At 42.6% G+C, this 22,500-nt stretch overlaps 1 protein-coding gene across 6 annotated transcripts in view; it reads right to left on the bottom strand.

The window, feature by feature from the left end:
* Nucleotides 1-22,500, bottom strand: part of KANK1 (KN motif and ankyrin repeat domains 1) — a 191,129-nt gene that overhangs the window by 6,184 nt on the left and 162,445 nt on the right. For all 6 annotated transcript variants that reach the window (XM_079790919.1, XM_079790917.1, XM_079790921.1 and 3 more), the window contains 5 exons: nt 8,261-8,458; nt 7,510-7,618; nt 6,118-6,360; nt 4,594-4,681; nt 1,410-1,629 (listed from right to left, as the gene is read on the bottom strand). In XM_079790919.1, the coding sequence (XP_079647045.1) occupies nt 1,410-1,629; nt 4,594-4,681; nt 6,118-6,360; nt 7,510-7,618; nt 8,261-8,458 (858 nt within the window). The remainder of the gene's footprint in view (nt 1-1,409; nt 1,630-4,593; nt 4,682-6,117; nt 6,361-7,509; nt 7,619-8,260; nt 8,459-22,500) is intronic.

Genomic DNA, 22,500 nt, shown 5'->3' with positions numbered 1-22,500 from the left:
TAATGGTGGTCAGTCAAAGTAAATCCAGCCCAGCCAGTGTGGTTCAGTGGTTGAGCATCAACCCATGAACCGAGAGGTCGCTGGTTTGATTCCAGGTCACATGTCTGGGTTGTGGGCTGCATCCCCAGTAGGCAGCCGATCGATGCTTCTATCCTTTTCCCTTCCTCTCTCTCTCTAAAATCAATAAAAACATATATATATATATATATATATATATATATATATATATATATGTATTCCACAAAAGTGATTTACCAAAGGCATCCAACAATGGAATTAACTAGAATCATTTAATTTACCGAAATATCTTGTCCACACAAAATATCCAAGGCTAGGTTAGTTTTATCCTAACATGGCCCCTATGCCGGGAACAAGCAAACTTAGAAGAGAAAAATGGATAAATCTGCCTGGTTTCTTCCCTGCATTCATCCAACATCCACCAAACAGAGCAGGAAAAGTTGGGCGGCTGGGTCAAGCAGCAGCATAGGAGAACTGGGCAACTTTACAGTCATGTTCTAAATCAGCCGTCCACATTGTGTTTTCATTAATCACACCGAGGCACTGTGAACTCTGTATCAGCTACATAACTGAAGTGGAAATAGGGATTTCAAAAATAAATCAAAAGAGCCTGAAAAGGGGGGGGGGGAGACAAAATGGGGGGAAATCTGCAATAGTGTCAACAATAAAATACATACATAATAAATAGGTAAATCAAAATGCTTTGGGAACTGTATGTACCACTGGGCTGCTCCATTTGAATAACAAGTGAAAAGCTCAGCATTTCTCAAAGGGACCCTCCCATGTAGTGACCCCTCGCTTCCTCTTTAACACATCCTTTGGCAATATTCTGAGGTGGCAAGTTCCAGTCACAAACAAGAATCTCCACAATTCTCACGACTACGGTTCAGATACAAGAGGAACAGTTTCTTCGCTCTACGCCGATTTCCCAATAACAGGGTGTATTTTGGCGGAAACGCTGATGATTCTACCATAATCCATCACAGTGCCTTTGCTTGGTCCCCACACTCCTCCCCGAGTCAGGCGGCTGGAGGTCGTGCAGCAATGACAGAGGGAGCAGCCAGGGGCACCAAAGCCATGCCCCTGGGCCCCGGGGCACAGCCTCCCGGGAGCCAACCCACTACCCGTGCACGATTCCAGCAGCGGGAACTGTGGCCCAGGGATGCCCCTGGCTCACATGCAGCTGAACGGCAGCAAGAATATCCTCCAAACCTCCTCTCAACACGGATCTGGAGTCTGTCACCCTGTTTCGTTTCCACGCCACGCCTCCCACGCGGAGTCAGGCGCTCCCTGCCTCACCATGTGGAGGAGCCATGGGGAGGACTGCAGGAGGGCACGGAATGGAGGCACTGACCAAGCACCCTGTGAGAGAGGAGCCCACGGCCACGTACCCGCGTCCAGGAGCAGCTTGACGATCTCGAAGTTGGAGTGCGACACGCTGTAGTGCAGGGCCGTGTTGCCGTTGCCGTCGGCCATGTTGATGACATGGCGCAGGACCTCGGGGGACACGGCCGCGAAGGCCGCCAGGTAGTCCCCCACCATGGCCGGGACCGCCGACTTCTGGCTGGACACGCGGAACCACTCGTGCTGCAGGGTGTTCAGGCAGAACCGCTGCCAAAACACCAGGCGAGGCCGTTAGTGCTTCTATTTATAGACTCCCTGGGACCCAGCCTTGTACAGCCACAGCCCATGCCGTCAGCACTGGCTGCAGAAACAACAGCGGAACCCAGAGCCCCGGGGAGGCCTCAACGTCCACACTGGGTCATCCCTCCTGCTTTTAAACTCAAACATATTGTGACTTCCCTAAGAGGCAAAGAGCCCTGTCCGAGAGTTGACATTCTGGCTCTGCTTCTCATGGGCTGTTGAAGACCCTGGGGAAGATACTCATCCTGTGCCTCAGTGTCCTCATCTGTAAAATGGGGACAATAAACATACCTTTCCCTCCACGGTGTGTGTGGCAGAATGACTGAGGCAATACATGTAAAACTCTCAGGCCTGGCTCTAGTTATTACGGAACTATGAACATTATGTAGTTATGCTGGCCGTGCAAATGATCGTCACAGTAATTGGGACAGAAGAAATTACTCAGCCCACACTTAATTATGCTGCTCAACTCCTTCAACATCTCCACAACATGAGGCTGGGAGACCATAAGCATGGAGCCAATTCCCACGCCAATATTAAGGTCATGTTCAGCCACGGAAAGGGAGGAAAAAGCAGATCTGGGACAAATTACATTTCCCATGAGGATCATCTGCTTTTGCTCATCAGCCCCACTCGCCTCCCCCCTTAGGGTGTGGACACATGACATGTTCTTCATGGATGACCAGGTCAAACTTGCACTGCATGAAGTTCAAGGGGCACAGCCAGTGCTGGTGATGATTACACTTTTTTCATGGGCCCTCTTTTATTCGAGTTCACCATTCATCTGTGCTTTGCTTCTCTTTACAAGATTAAAAATGTATCAAAGAAAGATGGAAAGTCTATGTCAAAAGCAACAGAACCCAAGAAGTCCTCTTCCTATAGGCAGGTTGAGATTGCAGAGCTTCCCTCTCTATCTTCTTGCCCCTGGTTATTAAGTTTTAGCCCCTGCAACCGTATTTTTGGTCACTCATTGAAAGGGGTCCTGGCCAAGAAAGAATTCTTCTATTTTTTTTGCCCCTTCTTTTCTCCCCCCCCCCCCGCTTTTACATATTCAGATTTCTATTTCTTTGGAGTTATAACATGGAAGGAAGGGGAATTATGTCATCTGGTTGTCCTGACTCTTGTTTCGGCTAAATATCCAGTGTCCTATAGGGTTATATGGCCCCTGACATTGTGACCATTCACATGTCCACCACTTTTCACAGCACAATACTTTAAACACTTTTTGCACTAAACCAATATAGAATGAACAAAAATGTACCGATCACGGAATGTGTGCCTGACACTATGCTTGACAATCTGGGGTCGTAGAAATGTGAAGACTTCCCTGAAGACCACATGGCCTCGTATGTTGAGCCAGATTAAAGAAAAAATATATTATGGCTAAAAAAATCAGGGGCCTGAAAGCACCAGTTTTAAGTCCAGTTTAAACCTAGTGGGAAATAGTAACACACTGCAGTGATGTCTCATGGTTTGGCTATTTGTGACCAAGGTTCAGACCAGCATTTAGTGCATCACCGATAGAGTTCAGCATGCAGTCTGATGTCCCCGCTCGGCTAGGAATTTGATGGAGCATTTCCTTCTGTAAACATCACTGCCATGCTCCTTTCAGCACACTGACTGAATGTCAGGACCTGGCTGGCTCTGATGAAGTTAAGTCTCTATAGCAGCACACACAAATATGAGATGACACCATCTTTCTTTTTTTTTTTTTTTAAAAAAAAATACCATATACTGACATTATGTGATTTAGTTTGGATAAAAAACAAAACAAAAAACATGAACCAGTACTCAAGACAGGTATAATCGAGCCCCAGCACTAACTAGTAGCTGCCACTCCAGACGAGATGTATATAATCTTTTGGGCCTCGGCTAAAGCAGGATGAACCAGAACAGAGGGGCCTCGTAGGCACACGCCCACGCACTTCTCACGCCTGCGACAGTCACCACCAGCTCTTCTTCAGACTGTCTGTTGTAGAAGGAAATCTAGTGGCCTCTCCAGGGTTAGATAATTCCTTAAATCCCTCTAGCCCTAACATTTTGGTTTTATAACCTCTAATCCTGTGAGGCGTATCAATCAACTCTCGCGCTAGCTGCTGACTTAAGTTAACCAGCATAAAACTTCCTATTAAATCTAATGCTAAAATGCAAAGATTCAGCTGCACATTACTATCTAAAACAACACAAAAAACTACGTTTTCTCAGCGCACTGAATAGAGCTGTCAACACGAGGGCTGGTCTGACCTATGAAAGAAGCCACACATGGACTTCACCAACGCCTGAGAGGGCGACAGACTTGGCAATGGGTCGGATTCGCCCTCTGTCCCATACCGTGCCCCTCGCGCTCACTACGGCAACCATCAGCCTCTTTGCTGTTTGCTTCTGAATCTCTCAGCCTGTGAGATGACGACAGTGCAGTTATTCCTAAGTTTAAAAATAGTGGCAGCCTGCATTCCACACCAGAACATAATATGCAGTTTCGTAATTAAAAGGAATGCTGGCCTTGGCCCAGATAGGTTTTTTCTTTTTCTTTTTTAAAAACCCACACACATATGCTAACGTAAAAAAAACACACGTCTCGGGTGTTGCTCCCTGGATCACAAGGTTTTGTAAGTGGAAGCAGAACACGCAGAAAGGTGCCGAGGGACTGCAATTAGCCCTGCCCTCACTGTGCAAGTAAGCCTCACAGACGCACCACCCCTGAGAAAAGTGCAGGTCGAGGAGGATATCCGAGATTGGGCCTCCGGGAACGGCTCAGCGTGACCCAGGGAGCAGGGCAGCAGGACGCTCGCCCTGCCCACACAGGCTAGAAATAGTCTGGAGCCAAGCATGCTGGCAACAACAGCTCAGGGGCGGGCCACAGCTGCGTGACCATGGTGTCCGCTCGGCACTTTGCACAGACTGGGGACAGTGACTGTAGATCAGACTCACCATATCCTTGCTGGTCAAAGCTTTGGGGTCATTTATGTTATTTTTCAGTAAGTTGCATGCGGACAACATCTTTTCACTTAATTCATACCTGAAAGTGGGGGGGGGGGGGGTGGAAATAAAAAGAAAGAAGCTCACGATTGGCCATAAAAGAAAGGAAAGGCATTTTTATCTCAAACTCTGTAACACTTTAAGAGACAAGAGGCCCCACGCCAAGCCAAGCTAATTGCTCGGTACAAGGTGCTTCCCTGGAGGTGGTCCAGGCGTCCCAGGGTGGCCAATGCCTCCAAACCGAGATCACCAGAGATGACGGCTTTTTACGGGAGCAGCTTTAGGCCTCACCAGTTTGAATTTTATGACGTTATTGTGGAAGAACATTTGGATATTTTTCACCCCTTTTGTTCTGAGTTCTTAAAAGTATTTTTTATTCTTATGGGGTTGAAGAGGTCTGAATGACCACATACCCATTATGCTGACCAGTAAACCACACGTCTGAACTCACATTTGGTGACCCAGGAATTGTTTGTTGAACCCACATGAAGTGTAAACTTAAAAATCAGAGAACATAGGATATATACATTATATCTCAATAAAGCTGTTAAAAAATCAGATGGCAAGACATCGAGCCATTTGAAAATACTTGGGAAATATAAACGAAAAATACTTACCTCGTCTTAATACAGTTAAACTTTCACTTGCCAAATTTAAAAAAAGGCAAGCTTTCTAAAATGTTCTATTTATTACATCACATAGTGAAAAACCACACTGAAATTTCCATCTGTTCATTCTCTCTCGTTTTACAGGCACTGATGCTGTATTTACTAAGTCTTCAAAATTGACTACATTTTATGTGCGTGTTTCAGCCGACCAGTGTTTACTTGATATTTCAGCTGCTGTTTATGATATTTCCAAAAACCATTCTTGTAGTGTTCCCAATCACTCAATGCACAACCAAAAATAGACGTGTGACTGGTTACATCATCTTTACAGTAAATATGATCTTTGGTTGAGGCCAAAAAACTGTCCCTCTCACACACAACGATCCTGTAATAACAGTACTGAGAAGTGTATCAAGATAAATGACTAATGGTAAAATCTAAAACCTTAAAAGAAATGTGCTGGACACAAAAAACTCTAACATGCCTTTACATACAAGGTGAGTTGTTCAAACAATGGAACCCTTAGAGGCGCTTAACAGCTCTATGGATGGTGGCTCCAGTATACAATTAGGTAACAAATACTTAAAGTTGAAGGAAATAAAGGTGACCAAACACATCATCAAGTCGTTCTCTTTGCTACTGTAAGAGATGTAAGAGTGATCACCTTCTTCTACACTTGTCCTTATCAATATCACAACCAGATGTATGCATCTCTGAGGAATAGACCAAGTTTAGCTTTCCTTTGGAGATTGGGGAGAGATTAATAAGCAAATGAATACCATTGCAAAATCTCCCTAAATGGCCAACTCTATTGCCAAGTACATTAAACGTGGGAAGGGGGAGGGGAGGGAAGGGGAATGTACCACACCTCTCTCTGATTTCCACCTTCTCAGGCTCACATTCTTGAACCTGCATTTCATCTTCCACCCTGGCGGACTTGCAACCTTCCACATTAACTGCTTGGTGCCCTGCCGCCATTCCCCGAGTGTCTTCGTCCTCCTCGTCCTCCTCCTCTTCCTCGGGAGGGTACTCAATGACATCACACTCGTCATCTGACTCGGAAGAAGAGCTTTCCTCTGAGCTGGAATCATCACTTGAAGTTGTCTCATACCTAGGTGGCAATTGGGAGTTCAGGAGATGCACGGTGTGCCCATCAAGACCCAGTGACAGAAATGTCTACGAAGGGAACGCTGAGGACCGACTCCAGAAACCTCACCAGTGTTTTTAGTCCCCACACCAAGCACGTCAGACGTGCGGCCAGTGGGCTGCATGCCTCGTTTATTTAACATGCCTGCCCTACACTGAGGAGTCCGAAGGAAGGTCTATTTAAAAGCCTGGTAGTTCTGAATGGGTTCTGACTTAAGAGGGATAACCTGCATTGCCAACTGGTACACACACACACACACACACACATACACACACACACACCAAAGGCCCAATGCACAAAATTCGTGCAAGGGGCTCGGCCCTCACAGCCGCGGTGGCTGCCTCGGCCCTCGCAGCCCTGGCTTTGTCCAGAAGGTCATTCAGCTGTCTGGTCTAATTAACATATTACACTTTTATTATTATAGAGGGAGAGAGAGAGAGAGCACCTCTTGCTTAGTATAAATCACAGGAAACTTTATCATATAAGAACTAGGTCTGCAGTTGTTCATTTTTTTCTATCCTTTCAATACAGATTGATTTAAAGGTTGGAAGACCAACAGGCGTAGCTATTGACTTGTGCCAATTAGAAGAGAAGGAACAAGCAGGTAGTAAACATTCTATAGAGAAAACAAAGAACTGACGCCAGGACCGGCTTGCTCTTCAGGGGCAAGGCCCTACCATTTTGTTTGCAAACACGGAGCGCCAAGCGAAAACCACCCGTTTTGAAGGAGTGGGCGACTCTCCCTGGCCATGGAGTGACGCGCTCCGTCTCTTCCTGTCTGTGTCTGAGTTCTGATACAGGTAAGTACACGTTGTCCAAAAGTGCAGGGAACCTGCTGCTTTTGTCGAAGACTATTTTTTTTTTTCCGGTCAAAGGTGAGAAGATGTAAATGGCTCAGCTTCATCGGGTATCCTTTCAAGAGTGACAGATCCTTAAAGATAGCAAGAGGGGGAGAGGAGAGAAGCCCAAGTGCCCCTTTCTTAGGAGGGAGTCTTCCATCACCAAGACGTGGCAGCATCCCAGGCAGGCACCTCTGAATAGAACCTGAGCAGGCAGGAGGCAAAGGAGACAGAAACACCACGTATAAATGCCGGCACCACCATCTTTCCTTACCCTCCATTAATGCCAACAAACTGGAGATTCTTTTTCGCTCCATTTGAATCTTTGTTGCCATCTTTCTTCTTCATGATGGACTTCAGCGTACTTTCATTGTTTGCGCATACTGTGAAAACATAAATCAAGGCGATAAAAATTAACATAACTCATACCCATACAAGTTCAGTGACTAGGTAATCTTTCTACATGTACATTTAGATTTTCCCCCTCATTCATGTAAATACAGATCTTGGCATGTATATATGAGAAACCTGCACAAAGTCATTGGAAAATTGTGTGCATGCAAAAAAAAAATTTTTTTTTCAAAGTTCCACTTAATAATGTCCTTTATGGAAAAGAAAAACCATTAGTACTTCCAGACATAACAAAAGCAGCAACTAGCGTGTGTATCAGACTTCACTGTTTATAAAGTGATGTCGTGTCTCATTTGATCTTCATAAACCATTTAGGCACTAAAATAAGGGTTATTATTATAACTTTTCTTCAGCTGAAATAACCTGGGGGAGATATATGCCTTCCAGACTGTGAAAGAGGGAAATGCTGTTTAAAGTGTTTTCTCTTTCATAAAATCAGGTGAGTTTTCTTAAAGGGACCACAGAGCTCTTTCTTTAGTAATCCTAAAGCTCTCCTAGGTCCACCTCCAGGTGAGTTAGTTTATTAGGCACAGGGCCATCAGGCTGGAACGCCGGTGCTGCCGGCCTGGAATGCTGACGCTGGGAGGGACCGGGCTGGGCGGGAGGAAGGTTACCGTAGAGGCCAGCAGCTATCTGGTCATCCGTCAGGTTCACTGCAGACAGCGTGCCTTCCCGAGAGGGGAAGGTATCCTGGCCGCAGACGGGCTCTCCTTCTGTGAACCCCACCTCCCGTCCGGGTCGGGATGTCTGCGTGTTTAACGGTCCTCCTGCCTGTTGGCCTCCACACCTACAGGTGTATTCCAAATTGCTTCCTGTCAGGAAGGAGAAGGGGGGAGAAGTGTGTAATTCTGGAACCAAACCAAATGGAACAAATGGTCGAAAATAAAAAGACTCTTGCAACTCATCATTTTCTTAAGTGCCCCCCCCTCCCTACCCTCCACCTCCCCGCAATTTCTTTTTGCATTCGTGGAACTACTATCCAAGCCACCCAAACGCAAACCCCCAAGGCCTTCTTGACTCTTAATCTTTTCCTTTATTAGCATATCCGAAGCTTCTCCTTCTCTCTGCTCACCTAGCCTTAAGCTGGGCCACCAGTGTAGCATCCTGACGGTCCCACTTCCTCCTTTTCCCCCCTCCCGCATGCTGCTGCAGAGCAACACTCCTGCTCAGCTCAAATCCCATCGTTACCTCAGCTAACACGAAACCTAAAAAGTTCCCCGTCACTCGGGAAACACAGAGCCAGACAGTCCAGATCATCTGCAACCTGGCACCAAGGTACCTCTCCAAGTTTACTGCCCTCTACGCCTGTGGTCCTCCCTGGGAGGGGGACTGCATCCCAGCAGACGGAACTACTTCTGTTATGCTCTTCTTCCGCCTGGCATGCTCCTCTCCCCCACCTCCCCATGGTCAAGCCCTCCCATCATGTCCTCTTCTGAGCCTTCCCTCACCTCCCTGAAGAAAAATAACTTGCCTTTCTCTGAACTCTCACAGCCCATCCTTCACACCCTTACAGGATCTACAACACAAGGCAGCAGGTGAGTTGTGTGACTGCATTAGACTCCCCTCTAGTCTGTAAATATTTTTAAGGACACCAAACAGTTCTAATCAAGTTTTGTTTCTCTCACCACATCTACCAGATTGCTTTTGTGTATGTTAGGTACTTAATATTTGTTCACTGACTGAAGCAGAAAAATTGGATGAAGTACTATGCAATTAATGTATATAGGTATATCACAGAATTTTCAATATGGCTAACATGGGAAGATATTTACAATATATGGTTAAATGAGAAAAGCAGATATTAAAATTCTCTGTATGGCATAATCCTATTAAAACATGTTAATATATTTACACACAAAAACAGAAAAGTTATCCGAAAGATATGATGATTTTAACTTTTCCCTGTATTTGCCTTTATTTTTTCCTATAGTGAACACTGATTCATTGTGCTCAAAATCACTTTTATCAAATGACTTAGCAATTTCATTTCTAGAAACTTTATGCTGAAGATGTACAAAAAATATATAGAAGCATAGTCCCTATTTCCATGGGTAAAATAAAAAGAGGTGAATATCACAGAGTGCCAGTAAGAAACAGATGTGGCCCTAACCGTTTTGGCTCAGTGGATAGAGCGTCGGCCTGCAGACTCAAGGGTCCCAGGTTCGATTCCAGTCCAGGGCATGTACCTTGGTTGCGGGCACATCCCCAGTAGGGGGTGTGCAGGAGGCAGCTGATTGATGTTTCTTTCTCATCGATGTTTCTAACTCTCTCTCTCTCTCTCTCTCCCCCTCTCCCTTCCTCTCTGTAAAAAAATCAATAAAATATATACTAAAAAAAAAGAAAAAGAAACAGATGTGATAAGTCTGGTACATTTATACAAAGAAATTCCACACAGCCATTCAAAATGTTGATGTAGGTGGACATTTATTAACATAGAAAGATGAGCATAATGTGTTAATGAGTTTTAAAAATAGGCTATAAAGATTAAGATTACATGAAAATAAAATAAAAATTAATAAAAATAGGGTATAAAATAGTATAAAGAAAAGAAACCTATTTTGGTAAATAATTATATTTATACTAGAGGCCCGATGCATGAAGATTCTTGCAAGAATGGGCCTTCCTTCCCCTGGCTGCCGGCACCGCCTTCGCTCCTGCCCGGAGCTGCCTTTCCACCTTCCCACACTGCCCAGAGGCCCAGAGCGGCTGGGGCGGTACAGAATGCCTGCGTCCCATCCTGCCCCCAGCCGCTTGGCACCTGCGTATGCAAATTAACTCGCCATCTTTGTTGGGTTAATTTGCATAGTCACTCCTGATTGGCTGGTGGGTGTCACAAAGGTACTGCAATTTGCATCTTACTCTTTTATTGGTGTAGATGAACACATATTAGAAAAAGTCTGGAAGGATATGCAACACACCTATTTAACACTGCTTTTGTAAGGCTAAAGAATTATGGGTTTTTATAATCTTTTCTTCATTGTGTCTCTATTTTCTAAACTATGCATTACAAATATAAGCTTCTAGTACAACTACAAAATTGAAATCTACACACAATAACGTCACATGGTAAGAATTTGATCACAACATTCTTGGGAAAAAAAGCTTTGAAATCCCTTAGGAGAAATTTAAGTACTGATTGCATTTCGAGGCAATCAGAAGAAAAAGAACCATGATAGCCTATAAATCTCTTCTTGTCAAACTCCATGGTCGATAGGTTCATCTGGGGTATTTGTTAAAATGCTGATTCCCAGGCACTTGCTGCCAGAAAATCATTCTATAAATCAGGGCATTTCTGGCCCACCTTCCCCCCCGCCTACACACACACACACACACACACACACACACACACACACACCACTGACGCATTCACAAGCAATTTTGATGCAGCTGGCCCACTTTGGAAACTACTAGTTTAAAACAATACTGTAATAAAAAAAAGGGTAGAGGGAGGAAAAATGTTCAATGTGAGAGATTATGAATTCTGAAGGCCAGGAAGGTTCAGTGACTTGAAGTCACATTTTGTAATTCTGTGAACAGCACTTTGTCCCCTAATCAAAAACACAATGTTCCCTCCTCTAGCTCTGAAGGTACCTCCTGGTAATTCCTTCACAAACCCACCTCCCTCCTCAGCACACACACACAATACTGAACGCAGCTCTCCAAGTATTATTTAATGCCCCATCACCTGACGTGTCTCCCAGCAGCAAATATAAGATGTCTAAAACGCCTTTGACTTATTTGAAGCAAATAAACAAAACAGGGGATTTATCATTATTTATCTTCATTCCTCCTCCAAGTACATTCATCATTACTTTGAAATTACTACAGTAACCTCTAAAGTCTCCATAGTAAATCCCCAAGGCCAGAACATTCTTTCTAGAGAAACACCTTCAATAAGCATTTTCATAATTACTGTATATGTGCATGTTAAAAATAATTATTTTTAACATGCACATATACAGTAATCGTTACTATTATTATTGAAATCTTAAACATAAAAGTAGATGGTGTAAGAAATCCCTGTGTTCATTCAGCGCTGGGGCAGCAGCTGGAAAGGTGCCAGAGACATCTAGGGAGAAACTGAACTGTCTGGCTTTGGGGGGAGGGTTGGAAGGGCAGCTTTCTCCCAGACAGAACTGCTGGCAGAAGCCATTGTTCCTTTGCTGAGCCCTCCCCCTACAGAGCTGGCAGGAGGGCACCACGTCTGAGTCTCTTATTAACCTGCCTAACACTGTTAAGCCTGTCCTGGTGAGACCATGCCCCACCCAACTTGTGGGCCCACCAAGCCAATTCCAGTGGCTTTTCCATACAAATGGCCTGTCTTGGTTCATATGCTACAGACTTTCTTAACATCTCTCAAGGGTTCACAAACCCCAAATAAGCAGCATCTGGCTTTGGAGTGCCCCAAAGCTCTTGCTAAATAGCCCCAGGCCTGGCATGCTGGCAGCCAGCCTCAGTTCATGGTTTGGCCTTACCTGGGCACCTCCAAGCCTAGCACATGTAGTAGCCATCTGCAGATCGCTTTGTAGCTCATGCCAGATGGTTCCAGGCAGGGCACAGGAAGCGGCTGACCTTGGCCTGCACCTCTTGGGAGACCAGAGCCAGCACACCTGGTGGACAGCTTCAGACCATGCTGAAGTACCACCCAACCACCTCCAGGAGCGACACATTCAAGGGGCAGACTCCAAAAGGGAGGACTCATTGGGAACCAGAGCTCAGCTGAAGTGGGCCCTTCTCTGTGGCAGGCCAGCAGCAATCAAGGCTCAACTACAACAGGAGCATGCATACAGCCCACATGGGGTGGGGAGCTGGGGGGCACAAGTGGAGTACCTACTTTGGGTGACCAAGAAGGCTACACCAATGGGCATATAGGATACCTAGGCTACTTTGGCAAGACTGGAAGACAAAGCAGCTCTAATACATAGAAACAAACACAGCAAGACAGCCATAATGAGAGACAAAGAAACATGCCACAAAGGAAAGAATAGGAAAAAAAACTCCAGAAAAGAAATACATAAAATGGAGAGAAGCAATCTACCAGATGCAGAGTTCAAAGCACTGGTTATAAGGATGCTCAATGAACTTAGAGGAAGAATAAATGAACTTAGTGAGAACCTCAACAAAGAGTTTACATAATAATGAAGATAGAAAACATAAAAAAGAATCAGTCAGAAGTGAAGGATACACTAACTGAAATCAACAGTAGAGTAGATAAAAGAGAGGACCAAATCAGCAATTTGTAAGCCAAAGAATCATAAAACCCCAATCAGAGCAGCAAGAAGAAAAAAGAATCCCCTCCAAAAAGAGGCCCTGGCCAGTGTGGTTCAGTTGGTTAGGCATCGTCCCATATACCAAAACGTTGCTGTTTCAATTCCCAGTCAGGGCACATGTCCAGGATGCAGGTTTGATCCCTGGTAGAGAGCATACATGAAGCAGCAGATCGATGTTTTGCTCTCACATTGATGTTTCTCTTTCTCTCTCCCTCTCCTTTCCCCTCTCTTTAAAAACCAATAAAAATATTAAAAACAAACACCCTCCTCCCCCAAAAGAGAACAATGTAAGGAGCCTCTGGGGACAACTTCAAACATATCAACATTCACATCATGGGGGTGCCAGCAGGAGAAGAGAGAGAGTAAGGAATTGAAAACCTATTTAAAAAAAAAAAAAAGGAAAACTTCCCTAACCTGGTGAAGGAAACAGACATAAGTCCAGGAAGCACAGAGGGTTCAAAACAAGATAAACCCAAGAGGCCAACACCAAGTCACATAATAATTAGAAAGCCAAAGATTAAAGACAAAGAAAGTCTTAAAAGCAGCAAGAGAAAAGCAGTTACTTACAAGACAGTTCCCATAAGACTGTTAGCTGATTCCTCAACAGCAAAACTTTACAGGCCAAAGGAGATTAGCACGAAATATTCAAAGTGATGAAAAGCAAGGAGCTACAACCAAAATTACTCTACCCAGCAAAGCTATCATTTAGAATTGAAGGACAGATAAAGAACTGCTCAGACAAGAAAAAGGTAAAGGAGTTCACCACTACCAAACAAATATTACATGAAATATTAAAGGGTCTTCTATAAGAAGAAAAAATAAAGGATAAAAATATGAATAATAAAATGACAATACAAACCTATCAACAATTACTTTAAATGAAAATGGATTAAATGCTCCAATCAAAAGATATGTGGTGGCTGAATGGATAACAAAACAAGATCCTTACATATGCTGCCTACAAGAGACTCACTTCAGAATGAAAGACGAATAAAAACTGAAAGTAAAAGGGATGGAACAAGATATTTCATGAAAATGGATACAAACAAACAAAAGCTGAGGTAGCAATACTTATATCAGACAAAACATAGTTTAAAACAAAGGCTATAACAAGAGACAACAAAGGACCCAGCAAGTCCACTGCTGGGTACTTATCCAAAGAATCCCCAAACACTAAATCGGAAAGACATCTATATGTTCTCTGAAGCATTATTTACAATAGCCAAGATAGGGAAGCAGCCTAAGTTTCCATCAATAGATGAATGGATAAAGAAGTTGTGCATATATACAATGAAATAGGACTCAGTCATAAAAAAAAAAAAGAAAAAAAGAAAAGAAATCTTGCCATTTGCAACAACATGAATACACCTGGAGGGCATTGTACTGTGCAAAGAACGACAAATGCCATATGATTTCACTTATATATGGAATCTAAACAAAGTATATAAGCAGAACAAACAGGCTCATAGATACGGAGAACACATTGTCATTTCCCAGATAGAAGAGGGGTTGGGTGGGGCTAGGTGAAAAAGTGAAGGGACTAAGAAGTACAAATTGGGAGTTACAGCATAGTTACGGGGATGTAAAGTACAGCATAGGGAATATAGTCCATAACACTGTAATAACTATGTATGGTGTTAGATGCGTACTAAATTTATTGAGGGTGATCACACTTCATAAGATACACAATAAATGTCTAATCACTGGTTTGTACATCTAAAACTAATATAATATTGTACATCAACTGCAATTGAAAAATAAAAAATTATTTTTAAAAAAGAAAGGAATCCCTGAGTTCACATCACCAGCTCCAACAATGATCAGAGCTATCTGGTCTCATCTTTACTTCCTCCACCCACTCAGAATTATTCTGAAGCAAGAGCTAGAGATCCTATCACTTGCATCCATAAATATTTTAGTATATATTCCTAAAACAAAGAACTCTCAAAAAGAACTATAATGCTAAAACTATCAAACCTAAAAGAAGGATAATTTCTTAAAATTACCACATTATCTGGTCAGTCTTCAAATCTGTCCAATGGTCTCTTGAAAATTTTTAACAGTGGTTAAATCAGAATCCCAGTCCTATACTTCCATTGGCTGCTATGGTTTTAAGTCTTTTAATCCATTGGTTCTCTTTCTTTTTAAATACAGCTTTCAAAAAATGTTTTAAAATTGAAGTATAATTTATATACAATAGAATGAAAAAAATTTAAGTGTAGAGTTGGTGAGTTTTGGTAAATGCCCGTGTAACCACCCCCAAATTAAGACACAGACACTTCTAACCACCCAGTAAACCCACAAGTCCCCATCCTTCCAGATAATCTCCCCAGCCGAGGCAACCACTTCTCTTCACACAGCTTAGCTTTGTAAACTAGGGCTTTTTAAGGCTTCTCCAATCAAGGTCCAACTGCTCAAGCAGGCATTTGAGGATACTTCTTGATGAGTGTAGATAGATTCTTCTTGCCTGTGGGATTTTTTTCCTGCTCAGCTACTACCATTCAGAGTGGTCTAGTGACTTAATGACTCCCACTTCGGTGACCTTCTCTACTAGACTGTTCTACAGGCCTGAAATTTCGGCTGCTTTTGCCAGTTAAATTCTACCCACACTCTAATCTAGACTTGGCCCCAATTCCCTTTCCTCTAGAGTTTTTTTTCCTATGACATGATTCCACTGACACCTCTTTTTCCCCCTCCTTGTCCTGACCAAAATATATCCTGTCCGCTGTTTTCTCTGTTTCATGTGAGTCTCCTCCTGGAGAATGTAAGCTTGAGTCTCTTGGTGCCATGTTCATATCTGATGTGCTCTTCAGTGCTTAAAATAGCCCTGGACAATAGAAAGCCTTTGGTAAGTGCCTATGTAATTCAACGGAAAGTCACGAGGATTCTGTTTAGGCTGACTAGCAAGGCAAAGAACAACATTAAATATTAAACCAATTCTCATTCACTGAAATCAGAGGGAACTTGTCACCTTTATTGACAGAAAATGTTTTTCAGATGGTACTGAAACTCTGGCTGATCTTAAATGGCCCACAAACAGCGGTCTGGACTCGTAAGACCCATCGTAGTTATTGGGCACACGTAAGATCACACATGCACTAGCATGAGACTGTGACAGTTGACTGCTGTGTTTAAGTAAAACACAGGGAAAGTGCAGCCAAGGAAGCCAGAAATAAAGCGGCCAAGGAAATTCAATGGCCTCAACCTCGGCGCCTTTTAAAATCACCTGAGTTGGAGATGGCACTTTTAAAAATACAGATGTAATAAGCTAGCTGCAGGTGGGCCTAAATATTAGTTAGTTTGTTTTTAACAGCTCCCCAAGTGGTTCTAATGAGCATCCAGGACTGAGAACCGAAACAAAACTCGACTGCTAAAAACAAGAGTTTAGACTTCCATCTGGTTTCAATCCATCAACTTGGGTCATGTGAGTTCTTAGCAATTACTGGTAATTTAGTTATTAACAGGCCTGGACCCCTAATGGTAGGAATCCCTGGCAAGCAGTAAATACTACCCAAACAATATGGGCAAAACAGCAAACAGGAGTAACAGGAAGCGCCCTCAGAATTCTGGCCTAGATGCTCCAAACTCCCACCTGGGGAGTAAGTGAGCTGGGGAGTGGGCAACTTGGGTCATGAACTCAAAATTGCCACCAAGGCCAATAAAGCACAAGCCTCATTTTATGACTTGACCAGATGTGATGGCTAAGAGAGCAAGTGACAAAAATATGATTTTCTTCCCGAAAATAAGAACCACTTCGAACCATTAATTCTTATTCTCAAGTGTACTTAGTGATTAACGTATGGATAGTTATACTAGCTAAGGCAAACTATAATGAAAAATAAGTAACCTGAAAACATTTTTTTTTTTACTTTCTTTAGAAATGTTAAAAGCAAATTTACTTGGTAAGAAAAATTATTCAATGAAAAATAGAACTGGAGGAGTTTTAAAGAGATCACCTTCTCCAGTTTCCTCTGAGATGTTTATTCACCCAGAAAGGGTATCCGTGTTAGGAAAGAGCAGTGCTTCTCGATCTGTTGATTTTTTAAAAAAATTTACTAAAATAGATTTTAAAAGTTGCTCTGTTCACACATTCCAGCTCTTCTGGCATGCTAACTCATATTTTTATTTACAATGTCGAGTGCTTTCTGAAAACACAACTAGGGACAATTAACCATGTTACGGTGCCAATTTTGAGCTAGACACTGTGATATGGTTTTTAAAGAACACTTAGCTTACTTGTCAAGAAGAGGTAGGACTGAAATTTCTGAATCATTACGGAGGCCACTCAGTGATTTAGGAATTTTCACAAAGTATAAGAATTCAAAGGGATTTGAAATAGTACTTCTCGTTTTTCCAAAGAAGAAAAGAGCTTGCACATGAATTCACCCTTGTCAGCCCACATGTGGGTTTGGGGAACAGACAGAGGTTATTTATGAAGGATCACCTATTTTGGGTGCCTTTTATGACTTTTTTTTTTTGGGGGGGGGGGGGAGTATGTAGCTTTGGTGGACAATCCCTTTCCAGGATCACCTCTCAAGCACCGCCTGAATGCCACTACAGGGGGTCACCAACATAAACAGTCAACTTGAACTGGCGATTAAAAACTTTCACGGCCAGAGCTGCAGTTTAATCATTTCTAGGGCCACTTTAATATTTTCTTGAGAAAATGCCAGACAGCTGTTATGAATGTATCTAAAAGTGGGTACTCAGAAATTAAAATGTTAAGAGTAGATTAAGAATCAGATTCTTCCTCACCGCAACCCCACCCACATCTAATTACACACCATCCCAAGGCAACCCAGAAAACCCACACTGACAAGCTGCAGTGACTGAGCAGCTGTGCTCTCTGTTCCTCAGAGACAGCTAACGTCCTCCTCTGCTCCCCACGCTCATCCCCTCCCTTGCCTCAGAGAGCTTGATGCCAGCTGAACAATTCCAGCACTGTGTATGTGCACACTATCTGGGGGCTAACATATACTGCCAGGGGGTCATCACTCATATTTGTGCTCTATGTCTCGGCTTCCCAAGTCCTTCAAGGTATGGTACCACTCTCTCTCTTTGTGGCAGTGCCACACTTTGCATACAGTCGACACTGACTGCATAACTATCAATGGACCCCAAAGGAGAAGGGTACAGAGCAGACTTGAGACATCTTTATTGAGATATGAGTGACTTGCTGTTTAGAAGAAGAATAAACAGCGGTAGCCATCATCCCCACTCAACAATCCCTTGTCATTTATGAATGGACGTCAGGAATTCAAAGCCATTTTGTTCTCACAAACCACTAATCTCTGTGCTTTAGCCAGAAATTGAACTGCACATTTTAGGATTCGTTCCGAGTACACGAGTAGGCGTCAAAGTAAACCTGCATCTTTTCCCCAGGCGGCACGTGCATTTCACTAGTACCCAATGAACACGGTAAAGCATCGGTTTAAAAACCAGGAGGTCACGGTTTGATTCCCACTCAGGCCTGGGGTTGCAGGCTCCCTCCTCAGTAAGGGGCGTGCAGGAGGCAGCCCATCAATGATTCTCTCTCATCATTGATGTTTCTCTCTCTCCCTCTCTCTCTTCCTCTCTGAAATCAATTAAAAACATATTTTTTTTAAAGAGGAAGATTTTGAAATGAGTGTCAACTAAAGGGCTCACAAACGGGGTGAACAGGTTTTAAACTCTGTAAAGGATTTTTCCCAGGACTGGAGTACTTTTCCCCAAGGTCTGAAACCGATCTGCAATTTCAATCCTTCTGAGGTCGTTATCCCCTTTGAGACTGTGATGAAAATTATGCACTTTCTTCATAAAAATTCCAAACACAAAAATGTTCATGAAGCTATGGACCCCAGTTTAAGACTCCTCACTCCAAGGCTGCTTATTCCAACAATATTTCCCTGAAACAGGGCCTGGGGTGTGCCTATAGGGTTGGTGATGGTGGTGGTGGATGACAGCAGGAAACCCATGAATTTTGGAAAAGTTCCCCAGCTGAACCTGATGGGCAGTCTGGTGAAGAGCTAGTTTCATATAAAAATTCTGCTGAAAGAGCCTCCTGCATGAGAAATCTAATGCATCCTTCTCATGTTCTCATGACACAGAAGGACATGGAAGCCCAGGCTCCCCCTTCCCACGGGGATTCTCCAAGTTCCTGGACAGCCAGTGCCAGGACCAGCTAACTACCTCATGACAGTACATACTGCAGGGTGCCAGGAATACTCTGATGCTCTTGTAGCATTGATTAAAAGACAATTATTACTTAAAAAAAGAAAAAAGTACCAAGACAAGTAACTGGTAATTATTTGAATGAGGAGAAAACTAACTAGAAATGGTATTTTGTAACAATTTATTTCCCTGCTTTTGCTTTGGCTCACATCTCTGCCTACAAAACTGCTTTCACAATTATGGGAATGACTTCAAGTTCATAAACTTTTTAACAAACGCGAGATAATGAACAGTGCAAATGTGGAAGCTGATTTAAAACGCAGTTCTTCTGTTTGAGTATGAGAGATGAATTTTCTATAACTCATGTGGCAGGCAGTTCAGTTCCACCATTATAGATAGTTTTGTTTGTATTTCCTCAGAGACAGTTATAATATATTTAGAGTATTTGTAACTGCACGTCATTTGTCTAGAATTTTCTCTCCTGTTTCCTCTTCCAGAGAGAAAGAAAAGAAAAGAAATATTAACGCACTCCTCAAACCAAAACAATCCAATTGATTTACAGGAAGCATAAACATTCTTTTCCTAAGGTTTCTTTGATAGCAGAAACTTATTTCTTCTTAAATTCTTAATTACAATCTACTTATTTACCTATATAAATAATGCATGAAAGTTCAATTACTAGGAATGAAAAAGTATTTTATAGAACATCTTTGGTCAGCACCAAATTCAGGAAAAAAATGTTTGTGATCTTTTACGTGACAAATGCATAGAATATGCATGATTCAACTTTTATTTAAAAAAGTATGTCTCTAAAATACAGCCCCACTCACATACACACTTGTACACATCCAACACACACAGGAGGTTACCCCGAGGGCGTGAGAGAGAGGCTGTCATTCTTTATTTATGGTCTTCTGAACTGCTATTTGTTGTGAGCACATACTTGTTATAATTTTAAGAAAATGGTAGGAGTTTAGGCATAATAATGCTCCTAAAAATAATGCTCTTTTGCATACCAACAAGTTATACCCTCAAATCTTCAACCATAGGCAAGTTTAAGAGAATTTTCGAGACTGGACACTAATATACTTAATTTAATTTTGGCTTCGTTTTGGGCTTTCACACAGACTCTGAATGAGCCTGAACTGAAAATTTATTCTTCCTACTTCGTATTTTCCCATTTTTATCTATATATTTTTTTATTTTGATAAAATTGTTAGTTGGGGAGGCATAATATAAATTGGGGGAAGAAGGCAATGGCCAGCCAGAATGATGAAGATGAAAATTTGGATTAAAAACAGAAGATCATTTGTACTATTTCTGTTTGGCAATTTGTTCTATGTCCACATTTCCATTTCTGGAAGTACTAAAAACAGTAACAGCAATGACGGCCAGCATTTATTGAGCATTTATATACTCCGTGCTGCAGACTGTTCCACATGCTTTCCTCTTACTAACTCATTAAATCTTCATTTCAACCCTGTGAGGGAACGAAGACAAGCTGTCCTAGTGGCAGAGAAAGAATTTGAACCCAGAATGTCTGGCTTTGGAGCCCAAACTTAACAGCTCCTTCGCACTAAACTATTAGGTTGACATAACATACATAATCACTTATCTAATCTTTTTGGTAGATGTCAAACCCACATTCCCTATCATTTTATTTGGAAGAGAAAGCCTGAAATGAATACCTTCCTATACTCCAGTATGCCTTTTGGTACAGCAATGCATGAAACAGTGTGTGAGCAACACGGTTTATTATATGGTGTGCACAGTAAGCCGCAGGGCATTTTGACACACCTTTAATCTTCACAGCTTGCAGGTACCGATGCTCTCGCTTGACCATAGATCAAGCTGCTTTCATTTTCAGTTCATATAACAAATACCAGATAACAAACATTTAACATCCTGGGTTGAGTTCCTAACCAAATTCCTTCTTCATTGGAACTTTAAAAGCAAAACGCTTAAAATACAAATGTGATGTGGATTACAGAAATACTTTGAAGTTGTTCTTGTGCGTTCTGAGAGGGAGCTGCCACTATGACCCAATAAGTATTATTAAATATATTTATACTTTTGTTCACCAATGCTGTGGCGCTTGTGCGTTTTAGCCGATTAATTAGGTGTTCATGTGCAGGGTCAGATCTAAACAGAGATGTGTGGAACATCGGTGTGACTGGAAATAGACCAAAACACACTGTAACACAGCCAGACACAACTTTCTTCCCCCTCTTGCTGTTCGGGGGGTCAGGCAGATAACCCCAATGGTTCAGCTGAATATTTTTGGCAAGAACGTGAAATAGAAGCCCCAGTTTGGGGAGGAGGGAGGAAGGCTGGCAGGAAAATGCCTTTATAATGGATGATCTACTGTACCATCTGTGTCTGGAGGTATTTTAAGGGTTTTATTTTGACTTCAACATCTGACATCATGATTTTTAAAAAAAGAAGTGGAGAGAGACATATTATTAGTTACTTAAGACTCTTGCTTCAGTCCACGTATCATTTTAATCCTGTTTACTCTAAAATGACTCCCCTGAACATTTATTAGACTCCTTTGATTCTAAAAGGCAAAAACGCACACATCAGCTGTCATGGTCATGTCCATTTTTTCTCCTACAATAAACTGTCTGTTCCACAGCATGGTTACTAAAAGCTAATATTGATTCAGTATTGAAAGTGGAAACCTAGGAAGATATAAAAGATATTTCAGTCCATTTCAGCCACCACTACTCTTTAGGCTATATATAGAGAGAAACAGAAAGACTATGAAATTCTTGTTAATGGCTTACTTACAGTTAAGTCTAAAATACTGGACATTTTCACATTATAATTAAATTTAATGCATATTAGGGCCCTGACTGGGTAGCTCAGTTGATTAGAGTGTCATACCGATACACCAAGGTTGCAGGTTCAATCCCCGGTCAGGGCACAAACAAGAATCAATCAATGAATGAATAAATACGTGGAACAACAAATCAATGTTTCTCTTTCTCCCTTTTCCTCTCTCTCTAAAATCAATCAATGAAAATAAGTTTAAGTTTCATCTACATCACACAAATCACACGAAGCATTTACATTCGTTTTGCATGTCGCCTTTGGTCAGAGTTGAGAATATGTTTGCAGTGGCCTCCCGAACCTCACACTGCAGTTTAGCAGGTCAACAAAGGAAACCACATTCAACATGCGACTAGCACAACCACCAATGACAGCAACAGTGACCCTGTGCTCACCACATGCCAGTGAGCAGCACGCTGACAACCTTCTAGGATGGGAGCCCTTCCTGGCCCCACTTTACAATGCCCTGGAAAGAAGGCTGACTTTGCTTCCCCAGGTCACGCTGGCTCCTGAGACCAGGACAGCCAGGAATGAAGGCCCGTCCTGGGCGGATATTAGCACTCTTAGGGACACACAACACTAATAACAAGGGAAGTCATTCT

Source organism: Cnephaeus nilssonii (assembly GCF_951640355.1).
Source record: "Cnephaeus nilssonii genome assembly, chromosome: 14".
Taxonomy (NCBI): Eukaryota; Metazoa; Chordata; class Mammalia; order Chiroptera; family Vespertilionidae; genus Cnephaeus; species Cnephaeus nilssonii.
This window is presented reverse-complemented; position numbering and strand designations above follow the sequence as displayed.